The 26,706-nt window shown below is 42.7% G+C and overlaps 1 protein-coding gene across 1 annotated transcript in view; it reads right to left on the reverse strand.

Moving 5' to 3' along the window:
* IFRD2 (interferon related developmental regulator 2) overlaps window positions 1–26,706 on the reverse strand; it is a 677,402-nt gene that overhangs the window by 33,706 nt on the left and 616,990 nt on the right. The window contains exon 11 of the mRNA XM_044078882.1: window positions 8,146–8,241. Coding sequence (XP_043934817.1) covers window positions 8,146–8,241 — 96 coding nt within the window. The remainder of the gene's footprint in view (window positions 1–8,145; window positions 8,242–26,706) is intronic.

Below are 26,706 nucleotides of genomic sequence, written 5' to 3' on the forward strand. Positions count from 1 at the left end.
TCAGCAATGAAAAGGGGGATGGTGGGTGGGTAACCTGGACTGCAACAGTGAATACACTCGAACATCTATATTTATGGTAGGTACACAACTGTACTATGTTCATCGTGTTTCACTGTTGCAGTCATTACACTTGGGTAGAATCCCAAAGCTGAGGTTGGGCGGCTGGGTCTATATAGGATTTGGAGAGGCTACCAGGCCCTGCAGAACTGCAGTGGCATAGCCCGTTCTGGATTTAGAGTAGAGAGGTAAGTGGTAATGCTTGGTGAAAGTGTGCACTGAGCTCCAGGTTGCAGCTTCTAAAATGTCTTTGGTTGGTACTCCTCTGAGAAAAGCTGCTGAAGTGGCTGCTGCTCTGGTAGAATGAGGCCTAATGCCCTTAGGCACTGATTTGCCATGTTGTGCATAACAGAAGTGGATGCAGTGGCCTATCCATTTTGAAATTGTCTGCTTTGTAATAGGCTTTCCTTGTGATCCTGCAGCATAGGCTACAAACAGTTGCTCAGTTTTTTCTGAAAGCTTTTGTTTTGTCCAAGTAGAATCGTAGCTGTCTGTGTATATCCAAAGAGTGCAGAAGTCTCTCCCCTTTATTCTGGGGATTTGGGTAGAAAGTAGGTAAATAAATGGTTTGGTTCAAGGCCACATTGGAGACCACTTTTGGCATGAATGTTGGGCTTGTCCTAACAGAGACCCTGTCCTGGTGAAAAATGATGAAAGGTTCCACAGCCATTAATGCCTGTAACTCTGACACTTCTTGCTGAAGTTATTGCTAGGAGCAGAGCAGTTTTCCATAAGAATTTTAGCTCAGCTGTGCTGGCTGGTTCAAAAGGAGGCAGTGTGAGTTTTTCTAAAACAAAATTAAGATCCCAAGTTGGCACTGGTGCTCTCCTTGGGGGTCTTATATTTTTTGCCCCTCTGAGGTACTATCGTAGTAGAGGATGTGAAAAAGTAGGAGGTTCCGTATTGTAATGAGCTGAAGTGGCAGAGGCATGGATTTTAATTGATGAGAAAGATAGGCCTTTGTCCAGCATCTCAGTTAGGTATTGTAAAATCTGAGGTATATTAGGGACAAGTGGTTCTAGCCCTTATGCCTGGTTCCAAGCACAGAATCTCTTCCATTTTTCTGCATAAGATTTCCTAGTGCTGGGCCTCCTGGCTTCTAAAATGACATCCATAACAGCTTTAGAGAGAGGTGCAGTCTGAGTGGCTACATTATCTGCCATGCTGCCAGATTTGAGGTTCTGAGTTGACTGTGCAGAATCTGACTGTTTTGTTGTGTCAGAAGATGAGGAATTTGAGGTAGAGGACAAGCTGGGCCTTGAGACAAACTCTTTAGGATTGGATACCAGTGCTGGCGGGGCTAGTCTGGGGCAATCAGGATAATTTTTGGCCTTTCTTGTCTGACTTTTAGGAGTACCTTGGTAAGGAGAGGCATTGGAGGGAAGGCATAGACTGTCAGGCCTTTCCAGCTGAATGATAGAGCATCCACTTTCCATGCTTGAGAGTGATAAGTTCTTGTGCAGAATTTCTGTATTTGGTAATTGTGCCATCATTTGAAAGTAATGAGTCAGTTGCCTTTGTTTGTCTGGCGTGAGATAAGCCATCTAGGCAGTTGTATTTAAGCTTGCACCCAGGAATATTATCTCTTGTGAGGGCACTAGTTTTGATTTCTTTTCGTTTACTGTGTACCCAGGGCAAATTAGCAATCTTTTTACAAACGCCAGATGCTTTAGAAGAATGTCCTTGCTCTCTGCTTGAATAAGGCAGTCGTCCAAGTAGGGATATATTTGAATTCCTTTTTGTCTGCAAAATGCAATTACTGGTGCCAGGCATTTTGTGAAGACCCTGGGCGCAGTAGATAAGCCAAAGGGCAGTGCATTGAGCCTGCTATGAATCTGAGGTATCTTCTGCAAGATTGTCTGATTGGGACATGCAGGTATGCCTCCTTGAGGTCCAGAGTAACTAGCCAAGCCTTCTTGCCCAGCATGGGTAGAAGTTGATGTATGTTAACATTTTGAATTTTGGAACATCCAGGAAAGTATTTAGGATTGACAGGTCCAGTATTGGTCTCCAGGCTTTGTCCTTTCTGAGTACTAAAGAAAAGTCTTGAGTAAAATCCTTGTCCCTGTTCTTGCTGTGGAACTTGTTGAATAGCTCTCATGTCCATAAGAGCAGCAATTTGTTTTGTGCCTCTGCCCATTGGTTTTGTGGCAGGTCTGGCATACCTTTTGGTTTTGGAAGCGTGCGGAAGTGGAACCTGTAACCCTGAGAAACAATATTCAGCACCCATTGGTCTTGGGTGATCATGTGCCAATTTTCTGAGAAAAGTGCTAGCTTCCCCCCTAGGGGTGCTGTCAAAAGGTAAGTGCTTGGCATTTTCAGAGGGACGTCATTGGGACTGTTTCCTATAAGGTTGTGATTTGTCTTCCCCTCCTTTGGGGGCTGAAGCACCCCAATGTTTAGGTCGGTAGGAGCCTTGGGGCTGAGATCTGCCTCTTGGGCGACTGTAACTGCTTCTTTGTGGCCTGCCTGACACTGGAAAGGACCAATTTTTTGAAGGCCAGTTTCTGCTAAATCTAGGTGGTTGAACCTGTAAGAAATCTTTCACTGTCTGCATTGACTTTGCTTTATCCTCCATCTTCTTTAACACCTCTTCTGCCTTAACACCAAACAAAGTATCATGCTGTAACGGAGCATCCAATAATTTTACTTTAACATGGTCAGGTAAACTTTGCTCTTTCAACCAAGCATGCCTTCGAATAACAGAGCCTGTAACTGTGGCTCTACAAGAAGCCTCTAATGAATCAAAACCACATTGCAGAGTATGCTTTCCCACTTGTTCAACTGCATGCAATAAATCCAGCATTTCCTTACTGTCAGGACCTTCTGTATTTGAAACCATTTTCTGTTTTAACAATGACATGAGGTACTGTTGGTATTTAAGCATGTGAAACCTGACAGTTTAAAGATCTTACAGCTAAAGTAGCAGAAGTGTAAACTTTTTTCCCCCATCTGTCCAGAGTTCTGGAATCCCTATCCGAAGGGACAGGACTTTTAGCAGTGGAAGCCTTAACCCCTTTTGGACCCTGAGAAATTGTTTCTGGGTCTGCAGCGAGGTTTTTGTAAAGAAATTTATGAGAGTCAGGGACTCTGTAGTACCTGTCTGGCTTGACTGGTGTAGACAGACTGGATTCAGAAAAAATAACAACAACAATATCAAGCACAGGGGGGATAGCCAGAGGCCTGTGCTGAGGTAATAAAAGGAAATCTCTGAGCTTTTTCTTGGACTCTGAATAATCCTGGCTCTCCCAATGGAAATGCTCCCTCATGGTGTGCAGATTTTCCCCAAAGGAATAATCCTCAGGCGGAGAAGCTGAAGGTATGGACTCTTCTGCATCAGAGTCCTCATAGGGAGGCAGTGAATATCCCTGATCAGAAGAGGAGTCAGAGGAAATAGAAACCTGGTCAAAGGAATCATAATCAGTGTCTTGCCTAGGCCTTTTGTCAGGAAGGTGATGGGAACCCCTGATTAAAGTAATTAGGTCTTCGGCCATTTTAAGCATCTGTTTCTTTGGCATGGAAGTTTGTCCTGGAGAATGCTGTACTTGTTTCCTTGTCTTTAATGGTGTTTTTGACTTTGCCATTGCTGCTGTACTGGGCTTAATTGTAAGCTGTGAAGGTCTGAAAACACCCTCAGAAACTGATGCCTGTTCAGCGGCTCCGGACCCATCTGAGGGTATAGTTTCCGTAGGCCCAATACCTTGAGTTTCCACAGGCCTCGGTGTCTCCAAGTGGCTGTTGGTTACGGCCTGTGGCTCTGAGGTAGCGGGTGTCAGGGGCTGTGAAAGCGCCTCACTGAGAACTGGCGACTGACCTAGAAGAGGCTTTGTTGTCGGTTTTGGACCTCGGATGCCCGTCCTTTTCTTTGTCTTTGCGTTTTTTTTATAAATTCTGGTCGTTGGTTGTTCCGACGGCATTATGTAATTAAACCTTCTGCCAAAATAATGTAGAGCAAAATCAAACAGACGTTTAATAGTGCGTTTATTGAATCTAGCACAAAACCAACAACTAGTGACATCATGGTCAGGGCCTAGGCAAGGAATACAGTAAGAGTGAAAGTCCTTATGAGGTATTTGCTTACCACAAGAAATACAATTATTAACTTTTACTGACATCGGTCTGGAGCAAGAAAAAGTTTCCCCAACGGGGTACTTAGCTTTATTGAAGACATCGGTTCTGAAACTCAATTTTGAAAATCTCAAGAGGAATCGGCCGACCGGCACTTGCGAACTGCTTTTGCTTCGGGTACCGCATGGCAAGAAAGACCGAAGAAAATGGCGTCTGTTGCAACTTTTATACCCCTGGCGCAGTGACATCAGGAAGAGGTGACAGCAACCCGACGCCAGACCAAGACTTTGGAACTCGGGCCGACTACGGGTCGCCTGCCAGCAGGATAACCCCAAGTGTAATGACTGCAACAGTGAAACACGATGAACATTTAGCTTAACAGAAGCGTTGACGGCAGTTTTGGACCTGTGCAGTCTGTCTCTGTCTTTATCCTTACGTTTTTTTTTCAGATCTGTAGTGAGATGGCTTACTAAAGCCACATCAGAATTCGAGGACTGAGAGAAAATATCTAGCTACAATAAGGTCCCGATGACATATAGTTCTGGCATTGAACAAAGCACAAAAGTGATATCGGGTGACATTGTGGTCTGGGCCTAAGCAGGTGATGCACTAAGAATGGAAGTCTCGGTGTGGTATTTGCTTTCCACAAGCGAGACAGTTGTTAGCTTTTTCCGACATCGGTTAGAGCAAGAAAAAAGGATCCCCAACGGGGTACTTAGGTTTAGAAGACTTCTACTTCAATTCAGAAATGAAAACTGAGGTAGCGGCTGACCGGAACTTGTGCAAACTGTTTCTGCTTCGAGGTCCTCGGCAAGAAAGACTGATGTAATGTCGTCGGCTGCCTGATTTTATACCACTGATGACCTGACGTCAATCCTGGAGCAACAGCAACCGATGCAGAAATACTAAGCCTCTGGTATTCGGGGTGACTGAGGGCTCCCCCTGGCAGGATAACCCAAATGTGATGACTGCAACAGTGAAACATGAACATAGAGATAAAGCATCTCCCTCAACTAAGGAAATCTGTTCAGGGCAGAGTAACTGGGAAGAGTAATCGAAAAAGATCAGAATCCCTGTTGGGTTCCTCATCACAGGAGGAACAGTCTCAAGGCCTATTTTTGGGATGTGGCCTGAAAAAGCAGAATCACAAAGTAAAGTGGCTTCACAGACATGATTGAAGGGGATGTCTAGCACTTAATTTTTTGCTTTTTCTTCTTAGGGTGATGTCCACCTGGAGCAGCTTAGAGGATTCTGCCCCTTGGATGTTTTCTATCAAGATACTGGGAATCTCTTCCCACAACAGGATCTGAGGGACTCTTCGCAGAGATGTGTTGTAGTTCATCAGAGGATGCAGTCTGCAAGGCCGCAGGAGCCATACCAGTGGGGGAAGTGGTAGGGGGCTTCTGAGAAGACAACTGGCATACTGAGGGCTCAACCACATCAGCGGGCACATTAGATTCTGAGACGAAAGCATGAGAATCCTCTCCAGGCAACTTGTGCCTGGCCTACAGAGCAGTCTCAGACCCTGCCCTAATGGAAATGCTGCACATCCGCAAGTCAAATGTGACAAGAGTCACTCACTCTAGGGATCTTAACCTAGCTTCGACATTTACAGGACAAGCTGAAGCGACAGATATGTCTCCAAGAAATTGCCACTCCTCCGGAACACACACTCAATTCACATAAAACAGAGCTCCTCAATGACCCTATTTAAGCGCAACTTAAACAACTGGATGGGAGACTGTACATTTACCTCAGGTGTGTTACTTATGTCCTTCTTGGATAAGGGCAGTCGGTGCTGATCACAGACTTGCACTGCAAATACAGACCATACATCTTGGTCAATAAGGGAACAAGGGTACAACATGGCTAGGCTTATAAAGGCCCTAGGGCCAATAGCCCAGTAAGCTCCTATGAACTTGTATATTTTTTTCTTAGGGTGGAACCAGATATCTGACATAGTGGAGTGGACCAAGCTTTTCAGATACTAGGTCTCAAGGAAGGCATTAAGTGTGGATAGCCTAGACTGCAGTGTTTTAGGATCAAATGACTGACAGATGGAGCAGGATTTACAGTTGTGTTCGGGACCTACACAGAACAGGCACTTAGTGTGCAAATCTTTGTATGCAATTTGTCTACCGCACTCATACTTGCTGACATCTAACATGCAAAACAGTCAAAAGTTTGGAAAGTTTGAAAGGAAGGCTCCCCAAATGGGCACTTATCTGATCTGACAAGCAAAGTTATGGTACCAAGTGACCAAATACTTAGTCAGTTTAGTGTAATGACCTGCATTTGGGGTGGTGATGAGACAAGCTGAGGATCTTGTATGCATACCAAACTTCATATCCCTACACTGACAAGATGAAGTCATCATCCGGGTGTATGTACTAGGAAGGTAAAGCTTCAGTACTCCAGCCAGACGTCAACAGTGACAACCCCATTTGTTAAGACAGCAACACTTGCTGAGGACATCTGAAAATAACAGATCCAGTGGCAGCTGCCCTAGAAGCATCCACAGCATCGTAACTGCACTTAATGTGGTACTTGGCTAATTCAGTGGCCCGGGATAGCAAAATCTGCATTTGATGCTTAGAATCTGCTGTAGGAGGACCCAGTATAACTAAGGAATGCAGGAAAGAGTTCAAGTACTTGTCATTTCAGTGTGGTAATTGATTGCCCTAAATCTAGGTTAGCAGAGGTATAAACCTTCTTTCTCTATCAGCCCTACTATCCTTGTCCATAGGTAGGGCATTAGCACTGGGTAGGAGCTTAAGAGGATTTATCTGAAGAAACAGATACTACTTATGGGTCTGCCACAGGATTCTTGTATAAATATTTTAGGTCATCAGGCACCCTGTAAAACCTGTCTGGTCTCTGGAGCTGGTGGTTTATAATCAGGTGCAGAACAGATGGACTGAAAGGCATCCTGGAAAGCCTCAAGGACAGCAGGGACTGGAGAAGGGGTGGGGGTGCCCATCTCCAAGAGGCAAGACCTCTTCTGAACATAGATCCTTGTGGATTACCATTTAAAGTACGGGGCTGAGCCAGTAAACACAAGGTCTGAGGGGACTTTAGCTTCCAGAGTGTTTTGAACAGAGCTTTTAGAAAGGCCTATGACAACACATCACATGAGGCAGGTGGGGAAATTTTGGGGCATCATGAGGAGGGGGACCTATAAGAACAGTAAAAAGAAAATGAGATAAATGACCTGAAACTGAAGGTGACAGTATCTTTGTTTTATGGTTGGGGTAGTTGTAAGAAAAAAGGAAATGCGCTAGTCAGAGTGAAACAGTGTTCATTGTATGAAGACTGGCCCTGTTCGGTATGAATGTCAGATACGGCACCATTTCTCGAGACCAACATGAACCTGAATGCTAATGACACCATTATCACTGAAGCAGTCACAGGTAGAAGGCGGTGTAGCCTGCATTGTGGGCAGATCGATATTAGCCTGCATTCTGCACACAAATAAAGCAGAAGCAGCTTGGGGGATCCAGGAGAAACTCACATGCAAGCAGATATGGTTTAAGAGTCTCACAACAATGGTAAAGCCTATAAACTGCCAAAAATTAAAGATCAGTCTCTAGTGTTTGTTGCAGTGAAATCCAACTAGGCACTTGTTTTCAGTGGAAGTCTAGGAAAGAGAAAGTACCACAAAAGAACAGCAGAATGTATGCCATTAAAAAAAATTAGAAATACAACACAAAGGAAAATGTACATTAGAATGCCCAATTAAAAGTGCACAGTAAGTACAGCAATGTAGTATACATTCAGCACAGATGAAGGGCATAAGCAAACCAGTGTATATGCAACATCAAAGAACAACTCTGCATGTATTCACTAGATAAACCTGAAGCATCATTAGCTAATCAACACATGAGATAAAAAACAATGCATGCACTACAGATACCAAAGGAAGCACATGGAATACTTTGCATCAAATGAGACGGTGCAAACATGGCAAACTATGAATACAAAAGTTTGGACACAAGCATTCCAAGAAAATGAAGTACTAACCTTATCAAACCGTGAAATTTTACTGGCTTTGATAGTAGCAGCATCAAGAACTAGTGGTGGGCCAAGGTTAAAAATGTCTCTCAAGTGAATGTTGTTCTAAAAAGAAAGGAAAAAATACATTCCACAAATTATTAATAGATAAAAAAATTACCTTCATATTTAGTAATGGACTGCACATTACAATCAGGGATATGGAGCTTAGTATTTTACCTTTTGTTTAAAATTGAAAGGAAAAACCTGGTTTTTATCATCCTAAATTTACTCAAATCACCTGCAAATACATACCTCTACCAGCCACCAAACCCTTAGCAAAACAGGCCATTTTGGGTGCACCTGTTAGATGGTTATAAGAATAAGAAAATGCAGCAATATAAAGTATACAAGTACCTCTTCTTCATTAAAATGAAAATTGCAGAGTATTTCCATATTTGTAACACTGTTTAACAGAAGACTTCAGAGTATTTTCTGTATAGTTAGCGTTTATCTTACCACAAGTTATAATTAAATAGCAAAATAAAGATACTGTAAAAAAAAATGAAAAACAAAAATTCATATAACCCCATATTAATAAAAGATAACCTACCTGAAACAATCTTGGGAAAAAAAATTGAAAACAAGCATTATGTTAAACGAAGTCAGTCCAATGGCACGGGCACATATAAAATACTGCAAAATAAGGTTTAATTTACAGATGACTACAAAAGACTTCTTTATAAGCCAGAATGAATTCTCTATCCTGCCATCAGGAAGTCGGTTGTAAAAATCTGATACAGGGTTGGTTTCAAAAGGGCAGACCTACCTTTAAGCACATCCACAATGTCATGACCCAGCAACAGAATTTGGACACTAAAAGGATACACAGTATGTGTGAAGACACCACAGCCACTGTTACAGCCCTCACAGTTCAATGCAACACTTGCATCCTAAAGCAGTCCAAAAGAACCATGAAGACTGTGGCAGCCATAAAGCTCAAAAGACATGGGGGGGGGGGGGGTCTAAGCCTGAAGCCTCTAATGTGCTATCAACTAAGGTTGCCAAAAAACAACACCTTCTGGGTCTTACAGGAACAGCAGATAATGGGGGGGGTATCCAGCTTCCCTCGAATAAAAACAATCCTCAGAAAGGATCAAAGATGACCTCTCCCCAGTTTATGAAGTGCAGTCATGACAGAATTCTCTCATAAAATGCTATCAAAAATTGAAAAAAAAAAAAAGTTGGTGGTTTGCAAAATGGTTAAGGTAGAGAAAAACGTTATAAACTCAGACTGAGACGGGTTAGATACAAAACGGTAAAAACAGAAGAAAATCCAACCGGTCAGCCACAGCAATTGCTGTATAAAATCATGGATTTTACTCAAAAAAGGAAAATAAAACCATAAAAGCAAGGCTAAAACACAGATAAGCGCTTTCACACCTTTCTAAACAGGCACCTCATCAGATCTAAAAACTGTTACAAACAAACTATCTTTTTAAACAGTTACCTCATCAAGTCATGTGATCTAAGAATTGGCCTTAAAGAGACAGTTCCATTACGTCCCTTCCTACCATCTGCAAGCAATTTTAGAATCCACTTTATCTATTTCCATTCTGTTTTATTCCTTAGATCATCTTTTCTATTGCTAGGTGTAAGTAATTCCAAAACTACAAACTTAAAAGTATGACTGGTGTCACTGTCTAGAACATGTTTACACAAACGTACTTCCTGATGTCATTCAAATGTTCTCTAATTCTGTCTTTCAAACATCTGTTTGTCTTACCTACATAGGATTCAAATTTCACACAGAATGAGAAATATACTAGATTCTGACTTCTTCAACTTGCATACAAATGAAAGACATAACCCTTCTTACTCACTGGATGCACATAGGAATCACTGCTATGGATACATTTGCATATGTTGGAGTCCCTACATGGGAATGTACCACATTTATCAGAGACAGAAACCTTCTTCTTAGTGGATTTATAACAGAGGAACTGTTTTAATGATCTATTTTCTTATAGCAAAACTTGGGTGCATTACCAAGTACTGACCTATACCTACCATCAGATGCAAGAAGTTGCCAGTTTTTCCTAGTAATATTGCAGACAGTTCGAACATCCATGGAATAAGTCATGCACATTCTTAAGTCAGAGCCTCTTTTATCAGACATTTTTCTTTCACTGTTAACTACTCTCTCGGAGAAGCAAGGTTTAGCAACATCCTTCCTGTGTTTGAAGTGGACTCTAGAATTACATGCAGATGGTAGGAAGGGACTTAACAGAACTGTCCCTTTAAGACCAATTCTTAGACCACGTGACTTGGTGAGGTAACTGTGTTTAAAATATGGTTTGTTTGTAACTGTTTTTAGATCTGATGAAGTGCCTGTTTAGAAAGGCGTGAAAGCACTTAGCTATGTTTTAGCCTTGCTTTTGTTTTTTTCCTTCTTTGAATAAAATCCAAGATTTTATACAGCAACTGCCATGGCTGACTGGTTGGATTTACTTCTGTAAAATGGTTAAGCTGTTTACCTCACAGGCATAAGGTACAGGATTTAATTCTCTTTGAAGGAAACTGGTTAGGTGTAAAATTGCCCACGTAGGCAGCTAACCTAATACTGAAAAGGGGGAGGGGTTAGCATAATGGTTAAGGTCTTCTCTGAACAGATACAAGGTAGAGGGTTCGATTCTGACCTCGGTTGTTGGCTAGGTTTGTAATAGTCTGCAGACTGCCTAGTATTCACCTATGACCAGGGTCACTAGCAGACTTCCAAGAGGGCTGAGACTGATCAACAGCTTAATTGCAGCTCTACCAGTGTGTAAAAATGAATCTGAGAATTAAGAACCAGGGATATTATGAGCTTGAGGAAAATTCAGTTACTGGCTAGTAAGTGCACTGCCTGGATGCTAGCAAAGAAGAAATTTAGAGAACTTGAAAGAAAAATCAACCATAAAGTACAGTTGTGTGCACTTACCATAAATGTAGATGTTCGAGTGTATTCACTGTTGCAGTCATTACATTTGGGTTATCCTGCTGGCAGGTTGACCTCAGTCGGCCTGAATTCCAAAGTCTTAGGTCCTACGTCGGTTGCTGTCGCCTCTTCCCTGACGTCAGGTTGTCAGGGTATAAAAGATGCAGCTGATGCCATTTTATTCAGTTTTTCTTGCCCCAGATGTCAGGTGCCCCCAAAAGGGTAGGCTAAAATTATGTAAATAAAACATACATGCACCAAAATAAGCTTTACCTTCATCTATAAGCAAATACACCACCTAGGTTGTATAGATTAGAGAAGGAAAGATAAGTTCCAGCAAAAATAAGGGGGATGGTGGGTGGGTAAACCTGGACTGCAACAGTGAATACACTCAAATATCTACATTTATGGTAAGTGTACACAACTGTACTATGTTCTTCGTGTTTCACTGTTGCAGTCATTACATTTGGGTTGAGTCAAAAAGCTATGGCTGGGGGGCTGGAGCTAAACAGCATTAGGAACGGCTATGAGGCCCTGCAGAACTGCAGTGGCAAAGCCTGCCCTGGATTTAGTGTAAAGAGGCAGATTGTAATGTTTTGTAAAGGTATGCACTGAACTCCAAGTAGCAGCCTCTAAAATGTCTTTGGTTGGAACTCCCCTGAGAAAGGCTGCAGAAGTGGCTGCAGCGTTGGTTGAATGTGGCCTAATGTCCTTAGGCACTGGTTTGCCATGCTGTGAGTAGCAGAAACGAATGCAGTGACCTATCCACTTTGAAATAGTCTGCTTGGAGATAGTCTTTCCTTGTGATGCTGTGGCATATGCCACTAGTAATTGTTCTGTCTTTCTGAAAACTAGTTTTTTCCAAGAAGAATCTAAGTTGTCTGTGTACGTCCAAAGAATGCAGAACCCCCCCCCCCCCATTCTGTGGATTTGGATAAAAAAGTTGGCAAATGAATTGTTTGGCTAAGGGCTACACTCACTGGATACCACCTTAAGCATAAATGTAGGGTTTGTTCTCAGAGAGACTCTGTCTGGATAAAAAATGATAAAGGGTTCCACAGCCATGAGAGCCTGTAGCTCTGAAACTTGTCTTGCAGAAGTTATTGCTAGGAGCAGAGCTGTTTTCCAAGATAAGAACTTTATATCCGCAGTTGCAGTTGGCTCAAAAGGAGGTAAGGTGAGTTTTTCCAAGACATAATTGAGGTCCCATGCAAGTATTGGTGTTCTCCTTGGAGGCCTTAAGTTTCTGGCTCCTCTGAGGTACTGCCTTAATAAAGGATGAGAAAAGAGTGGTGGCTCTGTATTGTAATGAGCCAAAATGGCAGAGGCATGGATTTTAATTGATGAAAAAGACAGGCCTTTGTCCAGCATCTCAGTTAAGTATTGCAAAATCTGAGGAATATTTGGGACAGCTGTCTCAGTTCCTTGAGCTTGGTTCCAAGCGCAAAATCTCTTCCATTTCCCAGCATGGGATTTTCTAGTACTAAGCCTTCTGGCTTCTAAAATGACATCCATCACAGCTTTACTGAGAGGTGTGGTTTGTATGGCTACATTATCCGCCATGCTGCCAAGTTTAGGGTCCTGAGTTGGCTGTGCAGAATCTGATTGTTTTGCTGGGACAGTAGATGAGGTATTTGAGGTAAGGTCCAAGCTGGGCATTGGGACAAGTTCCTTAAGATCGGATACCAGCACTGGCTTGGCCAGTCTGGGGCAATCAGAATCATTTTTGGTTTCTCCAGCCTGAACTTTAGGAGTACCTTGGGGAGGAGAGGCAGTGGAGAAAAGGCATATACTGATAGGTTTGCCAAATGAAAGATAAGGCGTCCACTTTCCAAGCTTGTCTGTGATAAGTCCTTGTGTAGAATATTTTTAGTCGATTGTTTTGAGGGGAGGCAAATAGATCCATGTCCGGGCGTCCCCATTTCTTTGCTATCATGCTGAAGACTTGTGGATCCATGAGGTTTCTGCTTAGTTCGTCTGCCAGAGTATTTTTCTTTCCTGGCAGGAATTGTGCCTGCAGATGAACTTGGTAAGTCAATGCTGTGTCCCATAAAGTCATGGCTTGTCTGCACAGGGGATAAGAATGAGTGCCCCCCTGCTTATGTACCACATGACCGTGGTGTTGTCTGTCTTTATCAGTAGTTGTCCCGGATGAAGTAGGTCCTTGAAGGCTGTCAGGGCATTTTGAACAGCTAGCATCTCTTTTTGATTGATATGTAGATGCTTTTGGTTTGTGGACCAGGTGCCCTGAATGCCTCTTCCTGCCATGTGTGCCCCCCAGGCAGAATCTGAAGCATCCGTCGTTAGGCTCTGCCTGGCTGGGGGTATTGAGAATGGCTGTCCCTTGTTTTGGTGACAAGCCATTGTCCACCATCGAAACTCCTGGTGCAGGCAGGGAATTAGAGTAATCATTGTTTCCAGACTGTGGCAATGTTGTGTCCAGACACTTTTTAGGTACCACTGAATTTTCCTCAAATGCAGTCTTGCATATGGAATTAGTAAGATGCAGGATGCCATGAAGCCCAAAGCCTGCAGAATTTTTCTTGCAGATAACTGGGCCTTTGTTGCAATTTCCTTGACATAGGTAGTCAGTTGCCTTTGTTTGTCTGGCGTGAGATAAGCCATCTGGGCAGTTGTATTTAAGCTTGCACCCAGGAATATTATCTCTTGAGAGGGTACTAGTTTTGATTTCTTTTTGTTGACTGTGTACCCTAGGCATGTTAAAAGTCTCATCACAAACGTCAGATGCTGTAGCAGAATGTCCTTGTTCTCTGCTTGTATGAGGAAGTCGTCCAAGTAAGGATATATTTGTATTCCTCTTTGTCTGCAGTAAGCAATTACTGGTGCCAGGCACTTTGTGAAGACCCAGGGCGCAGCAGATAAGCCAAAGGGCAGTGCCGAGAATTGGTAATGCTTTGAGCCAGCCTTGAATCTGAGGCATCTTCTGCATGACTGTCTGATTGGGACATGCAGGTATGCCTCTTTCAGGTCTAAAGTCACGAGCCAAGCCTTGCTGCCCAGCATGGGCAGAAGCTGCTGTAAGGTCAACATCTTGAATTTTGGTATATCCAGGAAAGTGTTTAGAATAGACAGGTCCAGTATTGGTCTTCATGCTTTGTCCTTTCTGGGTACCAAGAACAGTCGAGTAAAATCCTTGTTCCTGCTCTTGGTGTGACACTTGTTGAACAGCCCTCAAGTCCATGAGAGCTGCAACTTGTTTTTGAGCCTCTGTCCATTGATTTTTTGGCAGGTCTGGCCAACCGTTTGCCCTTGGCAGGGTATGGAAATGAAACTTGTAGCCTTGTGACACTATGTCTAGAACCCATTTGTCCTGGGTTATAATGTGCCAATTTTGAGAAAAAAGTGCTAGTTTCTCCCCTACGGGTTCTGCCAGAAGATAAGTGCTTGATGCAGGCAGAGGGAAGTCATTGGGACTGTTTCCTGTATGATTGTGCTTTGTCTTCTCCACCTTTGGAGGTAGAAGCACTCCACTGCTTAGACCTGTAGGATTCCTTGCGGCTGTGATCTGCCTCTAGGGCATCTGTATCTGCCCCTTTGAGGTCTGTCTGAGACTGGAAAGGACCAATTCTTTGTAGGCCAGTGTCTGCTAAATCTAGGTGGCTGTACCTGTAAGAAATCCTTGACTGTTTGCATAGATTTAGCTTTGTCCTCCATTTTCTTTAACACCTCTTCTGCCTTAACACTAAACAAGGTATCATGTTGTAAAGGAGCATCTAATAATTTTGCTTTAACATGGACAGGCAGATTTTGTTCCTTTAACCAAGCATGCCTCTTAATGACAGAACCCGTAACAGCGGCCCTGCAGGAGGCCTCCAGAGAATCAAACCCACATTGCAAAGTATGCTTTCCAACTTGTTCAGCTGCATGCAATAAATCCTGCATTTCGTTGTTTTCTGCACATTCAGAATTTGCCATCATTTTCTGTTTAAGCAGTGTCATGATATATTGCTGATATTTGAGCATATGAAACTGGCAATTTAAGGTCCTTATAGCCAAAGTAGCAGATGTGTAAATCTTTTTCCCCCCCATCTATCCAGTGCCCTAGAATCCCTGTCAGAGGGGGTAGGGTTTTTTGCAGTAGAAGCCTTGACCCCTTTTGGACCCTGAGAAATAGTTTATGAGTCTGCAGAAGGGTTTTTGAAAAGGAATTTATGAGAGTCAGGGACCCTGTAGTATTTGTCCGGCTTAACAAGAGCTGGAGTTGAGAGTCACGGGTCAGACTAGACTCCGAGAACACATCATCTACAATGTCCAACACAGGCGGAATAGCTAGAGGCCTGTGTTGAGGTAGTAAAAGGAAGTCTCTGAGCCTTTTCTTAGATTCTGAAAAATCCTGGCTCTCCCAGTGGAAGTGCTCCCTCATGGTATGCAAGGTTTCCCCAAAAGAGTAGTCCTCAGGAGGAGAAGCCGAAGGAATTGATTCTTCAGCATCAGAATCCTCATAGGGGGGAAGAGAATATTCCTGATCAGAAGAGGAATCAGAAGAAATGGAAACCTGATCTGAAGATTCATAGTCTGCCTCTTGCTTAGGCCTCTTATCAGGAGGAGGATGGGAACCCCTGATCAAGGTAATTAAGTCTTCGGCCATTTTGAGCATCTGTTTTTTGGGCATGGAGGCCTGTCCTTGTGGCTGGTGAACTTGTTTCTTTGCCTTTAAAGGTGTTTTAGTCTTTGAAGTCGGTTTAATATATAATTGTTTAGGTCTGAATACACCCTCAGGAGGCGATGCCTGCTCAGTGGCTCCGGACCCATCTGAGGGATTAATCTCCGAGGCTGCAATACCTTGAGTTTCCAGCGGCCTGGCAGACTCCACGTGGGAGTCTGTAGCGGCCTGCGACTCTAAAGTAGCGGGCATCAGGGGCTGCGAAAGCGCCTCACTAAGAACCCGCGACTTGCTTCGGAGAAGCTTCATCGTGGGTTTTGGACCTCGGTTGCCTGTCTTTTTCTTTGCGTTTTTTGTGAACTCCGGTAGTCAGATGGCTATCCGACGACATTGTATAATTAAATCTTCACCCAAAATAGCTTAATGCGAAATTGTACCGATGCTTAATAGTGCGTTGGTTAAATCTAGCACAAAACCGACAATTAGCAACTTCGTGGTCAGGGCCTAGGCAAGAAATACAGTAAGAATGAAAGTCCTTATGAGGTATTTGCTTCCCACAAGAAATACAATTAACTTTTTCTGACATCAGTCTGGAGCAAGAAAAAAAGTTTCCCCAACGGGGTATTTTGCTTTTAATGAAGACTTCGGATTTGAAACTCGAACACGAAAATCTCAGGAGTTGGCTGACCGGCACTTGCAAACTGCTTCTGCTTCGGGCACCGCGCGGCAAGAAAGACTGAATAAAATGGCGTCGGCTGCATCTTTTATACCCCTGACGACCTGACGTCAGGGAAGAGGCGACAGCAACCGACGCAGGACCCAAGATTTTGGAATTCAGGCCGACTGAGGGCAACCTGCCAGCAGGATAACCCAAATGTAATGACTGCAACAGTGAAACACGAACATCATCAGTGGAGAAAACACTGACTGATAAAAATCCTGCAGCTATTCAGCAAAAAGCAGTTCAACTTTCAGGTTTGGTACAAGAGATGACTTCATGGAATTTAGAGGAAAAAATAAAACAAATGCACTCAGTGGGGTGATTAAAATAAATAAAACATTGAAGACGTTTAGCAACTCAAAAAACAAAAGGCTGGAAAAAAACAGAAGCTAACTAGTTAGTGAAAACTGCAAAAATCAGATGCTGAAATGACGAAAAAGTTATCAGAAGTATGAGACTTCTTAAGAAAAGCTGTTGAAAAAGAGTCAGAAGACAGCACTCAGAAAACCTGAGGTGGTCTTCTGTACCAGAAAAACTAGAAAGAACAGAGTGCACAAATTTTATAGGTTCATAGGTAGGTACTAGGCTATCAGCCCAAGGGCCTACGTAAGCCTAGCCAACAAGGTTCCCTGGCTTACGCCACCCAAGGAAGTTATTTTCCTGTGCCACTGTCGGGCAGAGACACAGAAGTGATCCCCGGGGTGTAAAGCAGACATAAGCAACTGGACTGGTATTCCACACCAGGATTTGTTAACTGAAAGGGCACACTGAGTTTATGCCTAAACCTGGTCATGAGACACAGGAACCAAGCAAGGGTTCTCCTTTGTTATTTGTGTTGTATTTAGAGCCACTTGCAAAGAAAATAAGGAACTCAAATTCAAGAATATAACTGGTATGGCAATGCAGGAAAAGTTGACCTTATTTCCAGATATTATTTTGCACCTGATAAAAAAACAGTAAAGGACATCCTGGCATTGTGGAACATTTTGAGACGGTTTCAAGTCTTTTCAGGATATAAAATTAATGAAGATAAAACAAAGACTACAGCTGTAAACTAAGTACCCACACATGAATTGGTTCAGCAATACCCATATTTATAGGGACACAATGTTGTGTCTTTTGATTTTTCCCGGTTAGGGGTCGCCACAGCGGAACTCCGGTCCGCTAATGATTGGCAGTAGATTTTTCACGAACGCTGAGGTGCCAGCTCGAGGTTCATCCTTCAACGAAGGCATGCCCATTACGCATGTCTTTCGAACACCAACCCAACCGCGGGGAGGACATGCAGAGTCCACACAGAAGGCACTCCCCGCACTCAAGCCGAGAATCGAACGGGAGAACCTCTTGCTGTGAGGCAACAATACTACTGCTGCACCATCGCGAACAATAAAATGAATTATTTAGGGGTATGTATTAAAAACAATTCGGTTAAGGCAGCTAAAGCTATACGGTAGGAGACTAAACAAAAAATACAAAAATTGAGAAATTGAAAGCACTTGGTTTTTGGATACAGACAGCAAGATACAAGCAGTAAAAAGTTTTTATTCCCTTAAGTTTTATATACAGGTCAGGCATATTTTTATCAACCAGGGAGAAGTTATGGGCAGTAACTGATAAGAGTTGAAGGACTTTATCTGGAGGGAAAAAGTGCAACAATCAAGTCGGATAAGCTGATCCTTCGAAAAGGATAAGGTGGTTTAGGGTTACCTGATTTGAAGGGATATTTTAGAGCTACACAGTTAAGGCACATACACAACACAAGCAGAAACCTACAATTCAAAGCGGAAAGGGATGAAGACGACAAAGCAGGAAGGAAATTCAAGAAAAAGGAGACAGTGGAATTTTGCATGCATACCCTTAAGGAGAACAATCATACAGAATACTACATTCATAGAGAATAGATTCATAGAGTAGCAGAACGTATTCTAAGAATTGAGACAAAAGGAGAAAGGACATTTTGCCAATAGGGATGACTGCAATTAGGGGCACAAGGAATAACCAAGAGGAGGCTGGAATTTACTGGAGAAAACTGGCAATGGAATCAAGGTATTAGGAGCAAACAGCTAGAGAGGGAAAGGTAATAGAATGGAAAGATGCCAATAAGACACTGGATTGCAGGCTAGAGACTGTCTTCCCTATCAGGGATTGTTAGAGTATAGGCAAAGAGAAAAGGATAGGTGACCCTAAGTGAAAAACCCACTCTGGTAGAGTTTTTGGCTGAATCTAGAACAGGGGCTGCTGTTAAAGAAGGGATAATTAATTAGTGAGGCATATGGAATACTGCATAATGGTGGTAGTCAAAGGAGGTTGGAGAGGACTGGGATGAGAGAGACTGGATAAGCAATTCACAGGGATGCAATGGGAGGATATGTACGGCTTCCAGTGTACAGCAAAGTCTACAGGATGTGTGATTTTTGCTCGGAAGAATTTGAATAAGTATTTTTGTGCTCCGGGCAGACTCCATACAGTTCTTCTTTAGGTGGATGTCAGGTGTTGGAGGTGTGATGGAGAGGAGGGAGAAGGCTGGGAAAGTACAGTTGTGCAAGATCTTACCATAACAGCAGATGTCCTACTGATCAATGTTACAGTATTCTCTTAACATAGGGGTTTTCAGTCTGCTGACATCTGGCCAGGGTACCCTTCCTGATGGCGTACTTCAGATACGTCAGAGGGTTCGCTTTGTAATTTCGAAACACTGAAATCCCGATTTTCAGTATGTCGAAATCACAAAGCCGAAAACTCAAAGTTCCGAAGCCGGCAGAAGCGCAAAATTCAAAATCCCAAAGCACGGAGATGTTGCATTTCCGCTTCCGCTGGTGTAGTGTGTGGATGTTTGGGTAGAATTTATGTAAGTGTGTGTGTAAGTGTGTTGGTTGGGGGCTTTAGTGTATGTGTGTGTTGTGACTGATAGTTGTGTGTGTGTGTGTTTCATTTGTGTTTCTGTTTGTGCGATGTCAGAGTTAGAATATATAAGTAGGGTGTGTGTGGGGGGCACAGCCCCCCCACATGGGGGGTGCAGGGGGGCTTGCCCTCCTGTTTATATGTAGTTTAGATACATTTGTTTGATTGTGGGGGGGGGGGAGTTTTGTGTTTGTGTGAGTAGCACAGTTTTGGGACTCTGAATTTTGCGGTTGTGTGTTTTTGGATTTGTGAGTTGTGCTTGGGTTTTCGGCTTTGCGATTTCAGTATTTTGAAATTACAAAGTGGTCCCGCGTCAGAGTAGCTAGGTGGGTATACGCATGAGTACCTCAGACTATCTTCAAGCCAGTGGCCTGAAGACTACTGATACATCCCTTCTAGCTGACCAGTTTTCTGTAACTTGGAGAGGTAAGTAAATTTGCCTGAAAACAATCTATAGGTGATAGCTTACAACAAAGGGAAAGAGAAATATTACAACAGAAGAAGAGGGGAAGGAGGGAGGGAAGAAATATTGCAATAGTGATCAGTAGGACATCTACTATTATGGCAAGTTCTTACACAACTGTACTATGCTCTGACTGAAATCACTGTTGCGGTACTCTCAACATATGGATGACTCCCAGAGCTGAATGAGCTACAGAGGAGGGATATTGGTTAAATGGAGGATGAGCTGTCCAGGAGGCTAGACAGGACAGACCTAGCAAAGGCAGCCATGGATCTCGAAAAAGGCATCAATCTCGTAATGCCTCGTGAAGGTGTGCACAGAAAACCAAGTTGCAGCTTCCAAGGTGAATCAGACATCTACACCCTTGTAGAAAGCCCAGGAAGACAATGCTTCCAAATACTGTGTGTAATAGAGACAGCCCTCGATATCAAAGATGCAATGGATTGCTTAGAGACAGGATAGCCCAGTTTGGAATCCATGAATGAAACTAAAAGTTGGTCAATTTTTCCTGACAGTTTTTGTTTCATCCAAGGTGAATGTCTAGTGCGTGGAGATTTCCGGGGATTAGGAAAAAAGGTAAGCAGGTGGATAGCCTGACTAAGAGACATCTCATTTATTACCTTAAGCATGAATGACGAATTGGCCCACAGAGTCACCCTGCCCCTGTGGAAAATGAGAAAAGGTGGAATAGCCATAACAGCCTGAAGTTCAGATGCACTATGGTCAGAGGCAACAGTCAGCAGGATTGTTTTCCAGGTGCAGAATTTTAAAATGGTAGAAAGCTGCTGGCTCAATGGTTTGGTGGTGGTTTTTCTAGCACAAAGTTGAGATCCCAGGGAGACGTAGTTCTCCTTGGTGGTTTAAGATGCAAGACTTCCCTCAAGAAAAGTTTGACCTCCTTCATGGGCACAAGAGCAGCATCAAAAGGCAAGAGCAGATATTAATGGCAGACAGATGGGCTTCAATGGAAGGGTAGGGCAGACCAGAATGGAGTAATTTGCACAGATACTGGAGGACAGAAAGGGTGTCTGATAAGAATGGGTCCTGGCTGTGCTTGAAGCACTATATTGAAAATCTTTTCCATTTAACTGTATGTGACTTTCTGGTGATAGTTTTTTGGCCTTCTGTAGAACCTAAACCACCTCCTCAAGGGAGAGGTGTCTTTTAGGGATCAGAACCCTGTCATCCACACAGCGAAATAAAAAAGTTACATTTGGGTGGAGAAGCAGACCTTGCTGCTGAATGAACACATCTGGTTGCAAAGGTATTTTCCAACAGTTTCCGTTGGACAGGTGGCACAGGAAGGGAAAACAATGCTATCTTGGCCAGAAATGGGCCAGGAGTAGGGGGCTTTGAAGATTCCTTATGAAATTTTAGGACGTTTGGAAGTAGTGGCAGAGGGGGAAGGTACACATGAACCTCCCTGACTAGGAGATGGGAATACTGAGATCCCAATGATTTCAGGTACCACTGAATTTTTTGCATATTTACTCTGGCCAGAGGAAGTACTAGTATGGCAGCTGCCATGAAATACAAGGCCCAAAGTATTTCCCTTGCAGTACAATGAGATACAGAGTAGAGGTTTCTGAAAAAGGTGGACAGACTGAAATTTTTACCAGGGAAGAAAGGCACGCATTCTGCATGGAGTCTAGTCTGCAATCCAAAAAAAAAAAAACAGGTTCTGAGTGGGCATGATTTGTGACTTTTTTTTTTTTTCTTTTTAAGTCGACTGTGAACCCTAGAATGGATAGGTGGTGTACAGTGAAATATGCATTCTCCAGGAGGGAGTCTACAGACAGAATGTGAATCAGCAGGCCATCCACGTAAGGGAAAATCTGAATTCCCTGTGTGCGGCAAAAAAGTCACCATTGAAGCTAGGCACTTTGTAAAAACTCCTGATGCTGTTGAAAGACCAAAGCATAAAGCAGTAAACTAAAAATGTGATAAAGCCAGAGAAAAATCTGAGGAATTTCCTGCAAGAAGGTTGAATGGGGATGTGAAGGCAAGCATCCTTTAGGTCTAGTGATAGAAAAAAGGCACTAAGAAGAATGAAAGGCAGAAGATGTGAAGAGAGCATTTTTAAAGCAGATCGCTTTAAGAAGGTGTTTAGAAGAGCGAGAGATCAGAATGTGTCACCACTGTTCTTCCTTTCTTGGCACAAGAAAGATTCTGGAATAGAACCCTTTTCCTACGGAGGAGGACGGCAGTCTTTTTATGGTGCCTTGATCTAGCAAGTCCCAAATAACAGGTTGAGTAAAGGGAGTTGGTTTACTGGTGGAGGAGACAAAGTCCCTTTAAAAGAGGGGATGCTTTTTGATGACACGGCACAGCCTTCTTTGATAGTCAAAAACAATTTATCTGTAGTTACCATTTCCCAGAAAAGGAGAGAGAGAGAAAAAGCCTTTTTGAAAGAGAGGTGGAGGATTGGAGTAAGGAAGGCAGTTGCAGGTTTTTGCTTATGAAGGGAGGTTGCCCCAAAGGAGATTCCCTATGTGGTTTGAGTGAAAATCTACTTCCTAGTGTTTTCTCTTTATGAGAGGAACCTAGGACCCCTCGTAACAAAAGATGTGGCCTTGGCTGGGTAGATCCCATGGTGTCTGGGGACTGTAGAAAGTAAAAATATACCTACAGCTCTTCATTGTTGAATGGTTTTGCATTTTCTGGGCCAAACAGGAGGGGTCTTTGTCTAGGGGATGAGTCTAGGATTTCAGATTTAAAGTCGTCAGGGATGGGCTGAATGTACAACCATGTTTATACTCTAATGACTGAATCTGTGGCCACATCCCTGAAGAAGCATCCAGAGCATCATAACTGCATTTGATGCTATGCCTGGAATTTTGAGTGGCTTGAGACAGTAAGGTCTGCATTAGCTGCTTAGAATCTGCAGATTGCGGGTCTGACATGACCTTATTCATAGACCATAGGACAGAGAACAAATATTTTGCCACTTGCATCTGGCAGTTAATAGCTCAAAGCAGGGGTGGAGTAGGTGTAGACCTTCTTTCCCCACCAATCCATAGCCCTACTATCCTTGTCTGTGGGAAGGGCGTTTAGCATTGGGGAGAAATTTAGAAGGCTTATGAGGAGAGAGACAGCAGCAGGGTTAGCCACAAGGATCTTATATACATATTTAAGTTCATCAGGCACCTTGTAGAATCATTTTTTTACATGCTTGTGGTTGAAAATCAGGAACAGAAGAGGTACACTGAAAGATGTGCTGGTATTCATCTAGAGACAGGACAGGGGGCTGGTGTGGCCATTTCCAGAAGACTATAGTATCACTTTTGAACATCTGACATTTGCTTTGATTGCCATTCAAAATGCCTCGTATTGTTCTGAATATAGTTTCTCCAAAAGAGGCCTCGTCAATAGGAGTGAGCAGAGATGGAGTCCCTTTCATCCCAAGAAATTTGATTTTGGGGAATGCATTTGTGAGGAATTGACTACGGAATGATCAGAAACTACATCCTGTTCCTCCTCAGAGGAAGAGGAATCTTGGGTATGCCTTTGTGGTGTGGCCTGTGGCAACTGGGTCAAAAAAAGAAGAGGCTTCAGGGCCATAATTGCTTTAATTAAGACCAGGGAAAAATTTCTTCCATTTTTTTTCTTTGAAAGCCTTACGGAAGGTCACATGCCTAGTTTTATACCTTTTCTTTTTAGGTATGATGTCCGCCTGAACAAGTCTCTGTAGTTTGGAACCTTGGCAAACTTCAATAAGACTTGTAAGTTTATCTTTACAGCCTTACACCCCCACCCAAAAACCTTCGCTCAACCAACAAACATACTATTAAAATTACACAGACGTACTAAAAGAGCTGGACACAGTCTAGTACTACACCATAGATAAACTTTGGAACACCCTACCTCACTATCTCTGTTGCTGAATCACTTAAGTCCTTCAAACTCAAACTGAAAAAACATTACCTAAACTCATTTGTCAATGCTCCTAAATAATCTACAAAATATTTAATACGTCTCCATCCAATGCCCCCTCTTTACACCTGTCCTTTTAAATATCACCTGCAACTATTCTCTACCGTTTCTTTCTAGAACTCCTATCATAACTGTATACTATCACTATGCAATTAATTATTCTGCAGCCCATCTTTCCATAACTTCAACTCGAACTCCACCCTATCCTTTATCACATTCTTTTTCATACATAACCCTTCTGTCTACACTTTCACCAAACACTCCATATTGTCTACCTTACATAAGTGCCCAATTATAATCTCTCCCTAACAAATCATACATTTCCTTCTTGCTTACCCCTCGTCCTTCTCATTTCCCTAACAGCTTTACTACTTCTACTCTCTTCTGCTCCCACAAACACCCTATACTTGGTCTACATACACTATTTATTTATTTATTTTATTTATTTGCAGTTGGTTTACCAGGATAGTCCATTGGGCCAAAAGAACCCGTTTTCAATGGAGTCCTGGGGAGAAAAGCTCCAATATAGACAAAATTAGGTACATACAATAACTACAAGATAATTATACAGAGTAGAGATAAAAATTAATACATTTAGGCTTGAATTTGAGAAAACATTCAAAGATGGGGAGAAAAGCTGTGATATAGACAGAATTAAGTAGATGCTATAACTACAAGACAATTATACAGAGTAGAGATAAAACATTAATACATTTAGGCATAAATTTGAGAAACATTCAGAAATAAGAACAGTATTGAGATATGCAATCAGGGGAGTTATTGAAGAAGAAGCTCAGAGGGTCTTTGTTAAATAACTATAGTGAGGAAACATAAGCTTTAATAGGATGAGTGTGAGGGGAGATGGAATGTTACAGATCTATGAGGGGAGGGAGCAAGAACAATCCCATTGGGATTTTAGATATGTATGAAGTGATTTTTTGAACATGTATTTGTTAGTAATAGTACGAATGGATGGAGGAAGTGAGTTCCATAGTCCGGCAAGGTTAAAAGATAGTAAGTGTTTGCCTGGGGGATGACATGGTTTGTGTACTATTAATAGGTTTTGGTTGTTAGACCTTAGGACTCTGTTTGGTAGGTGCATTCTGAAGGCAGAAGACAGGGAGGGACAAAGAGAAGGACTGGAAATGAGCTTATGAGCGAAAGTCAACTGAATATATGTAAGCTGGTTTGGTAATTCAAGCCAGTCTAATTTTGAAGGAAGAACAATGGTGGGTAGAGGACCTGTGGCTGTTGGCAAATTTGGCTATTTTGTTATAGCAGGAAGAAAGTTGTTTTTTTAGGGAGGCCTGAAGATTAGTCAGTAATGGAGCACCATAGAGAAGGGAGGGAATGAGAAAAGAGGAAGCGAGTCGATTTTGGAGGAGTTTGTAAGGTATTGGTTCTGACGGTAGAGCATGCCTAGTTTTTGATGGGTTTTTTTTATATTTAGTAGTAGATGGGAATTGTAACTAAGTCTATTGTCAATTAGTACTCCTAATAGCTTAGTTTCAGAGACTAGATCTAGGGGTGTGTTATTTAGGCTGGTAATTGAGAAGGAGTTGGTATTGAAGGAGGTAGCGGTGAAAACCATAAGTTTTGTTTTGGAGGCATTGAGTGCTAAGTGGTTTATTTTCATCCAGTGTTCAGTTATTGAAAAGGCTTGCTGAGTAAGTTTTGGAGCAGTGAGGGAGATGGCAGAGCAGATAATGGTGGAGTCATCTGCATATTGAATGATGTTTGCAAAAGGGATAGATTGATGAAAGTCATTGACAAATATATTGAAGAGGAGGGGGCCCAGAATAGATCCTTGGGGAACACCAGTGGGGGTGCTAATGAATGTGGAAGTAGCCTTCTTCCATCTAACTGCTTGGTGTCTATTTGACAGATAGCTAGAAAACCAATTTATGGAAGAGGGAGAGAGGTTGAGTTTTGATAGTTTAGTTAAAAGCAGATTGTGTGAGATGGTGTCAAAGGCCTTGGATAGGTCAAGAAGTAGGGTAGAGACAATGTGTCCAGTATCACGTGCATTATTGACAGTCTCAAGAAAGGATAAGAGGGCAGTCATGGTACTATGGTTTGGCCTGAATCCATGTTGAGTAGGGGTTAGCAGGTTGTTATCTAAGAGATGTGGCAAGAGTTGGAGGTGAACACACTTTTCCAAAGTTTTGAAATGGGGGATAGAATAGCAATAGGACGAAAATTATTGATGTTGCAGTTGTTGCCTCCTTTATGAAGGGGGATAATGAATGCTTGCTTCCACAATGGAGGCACGGTGCATTCTTGGATGGAACGGTTTATTAGAATGCTAATGGGATAGGCAATGGCATCTGCAGCTATGTGTAGGAAATAAGAGGGAATGTTATCAGGGGCATTAGTACATGGCTTTAATTTCTGGAGGAGTTTCTTAATAGTGGTAGTAGATACAGGTTTTAAAGTGAAAAGAGAGGGAAGTGGAGATGGCGAGTTTGAGGAGGGTTCAGTTGATGGGGAAGTAATAGTAGTGGAAGAGGTGGAAGATGGGTCATGTGAAGTGGAGATGGGGGTAGGGTTGATTGTGATAGGAGGAGGGGTGTGTTGGATGGTGGGGGAGGATGAGAAGGAAGAGGTGAGTTTACTAATAGAGTCGATGAAAAGGAGTTAAACTGAATAGCTAAGTCTAGGTCTTGGATGTTTGGGTCTGGGGTAGGGGTGGGTGGTTTGCTGGGGTTGAGGAGGGTGGAAATTCCCTTCCAGAATCTTTGGGGGTTGGTTTTATTGTTGTTCTGGAGTGTGAGGAAGTATGTTTGTCTATCAGAGATTATTAGCTTTTTTACTTTATTACGAAGGGTTTTATATGCAATATGTTTGTCTGGTGTCTTGTTTCTCAGATAGAGTCCCCAGGCTTTGTCTCTAAGCCTCATGGTAGAGAGAGTAGTTTTGGTTAGCCAGGGGGCTGAGTTAGTTTTTATTCTTTTTGTTCTTAGAGGGGCTTG

This window comes from Protopterus annectens, chromosome 7.part1 (genome assembly GCF_019279795.1).
Source record: "Protopterus annectens isolate FY-2018-M chromosome 7.part1, PAN1.0, whole genome shotgun sequence".
Taxonomy (NCBI): domain Eukaryota; kingdom Metazoa; phylum Chordata; order Ceratodontiformes; family Protopteridae; genus Protopterus; species Protopterus annectens.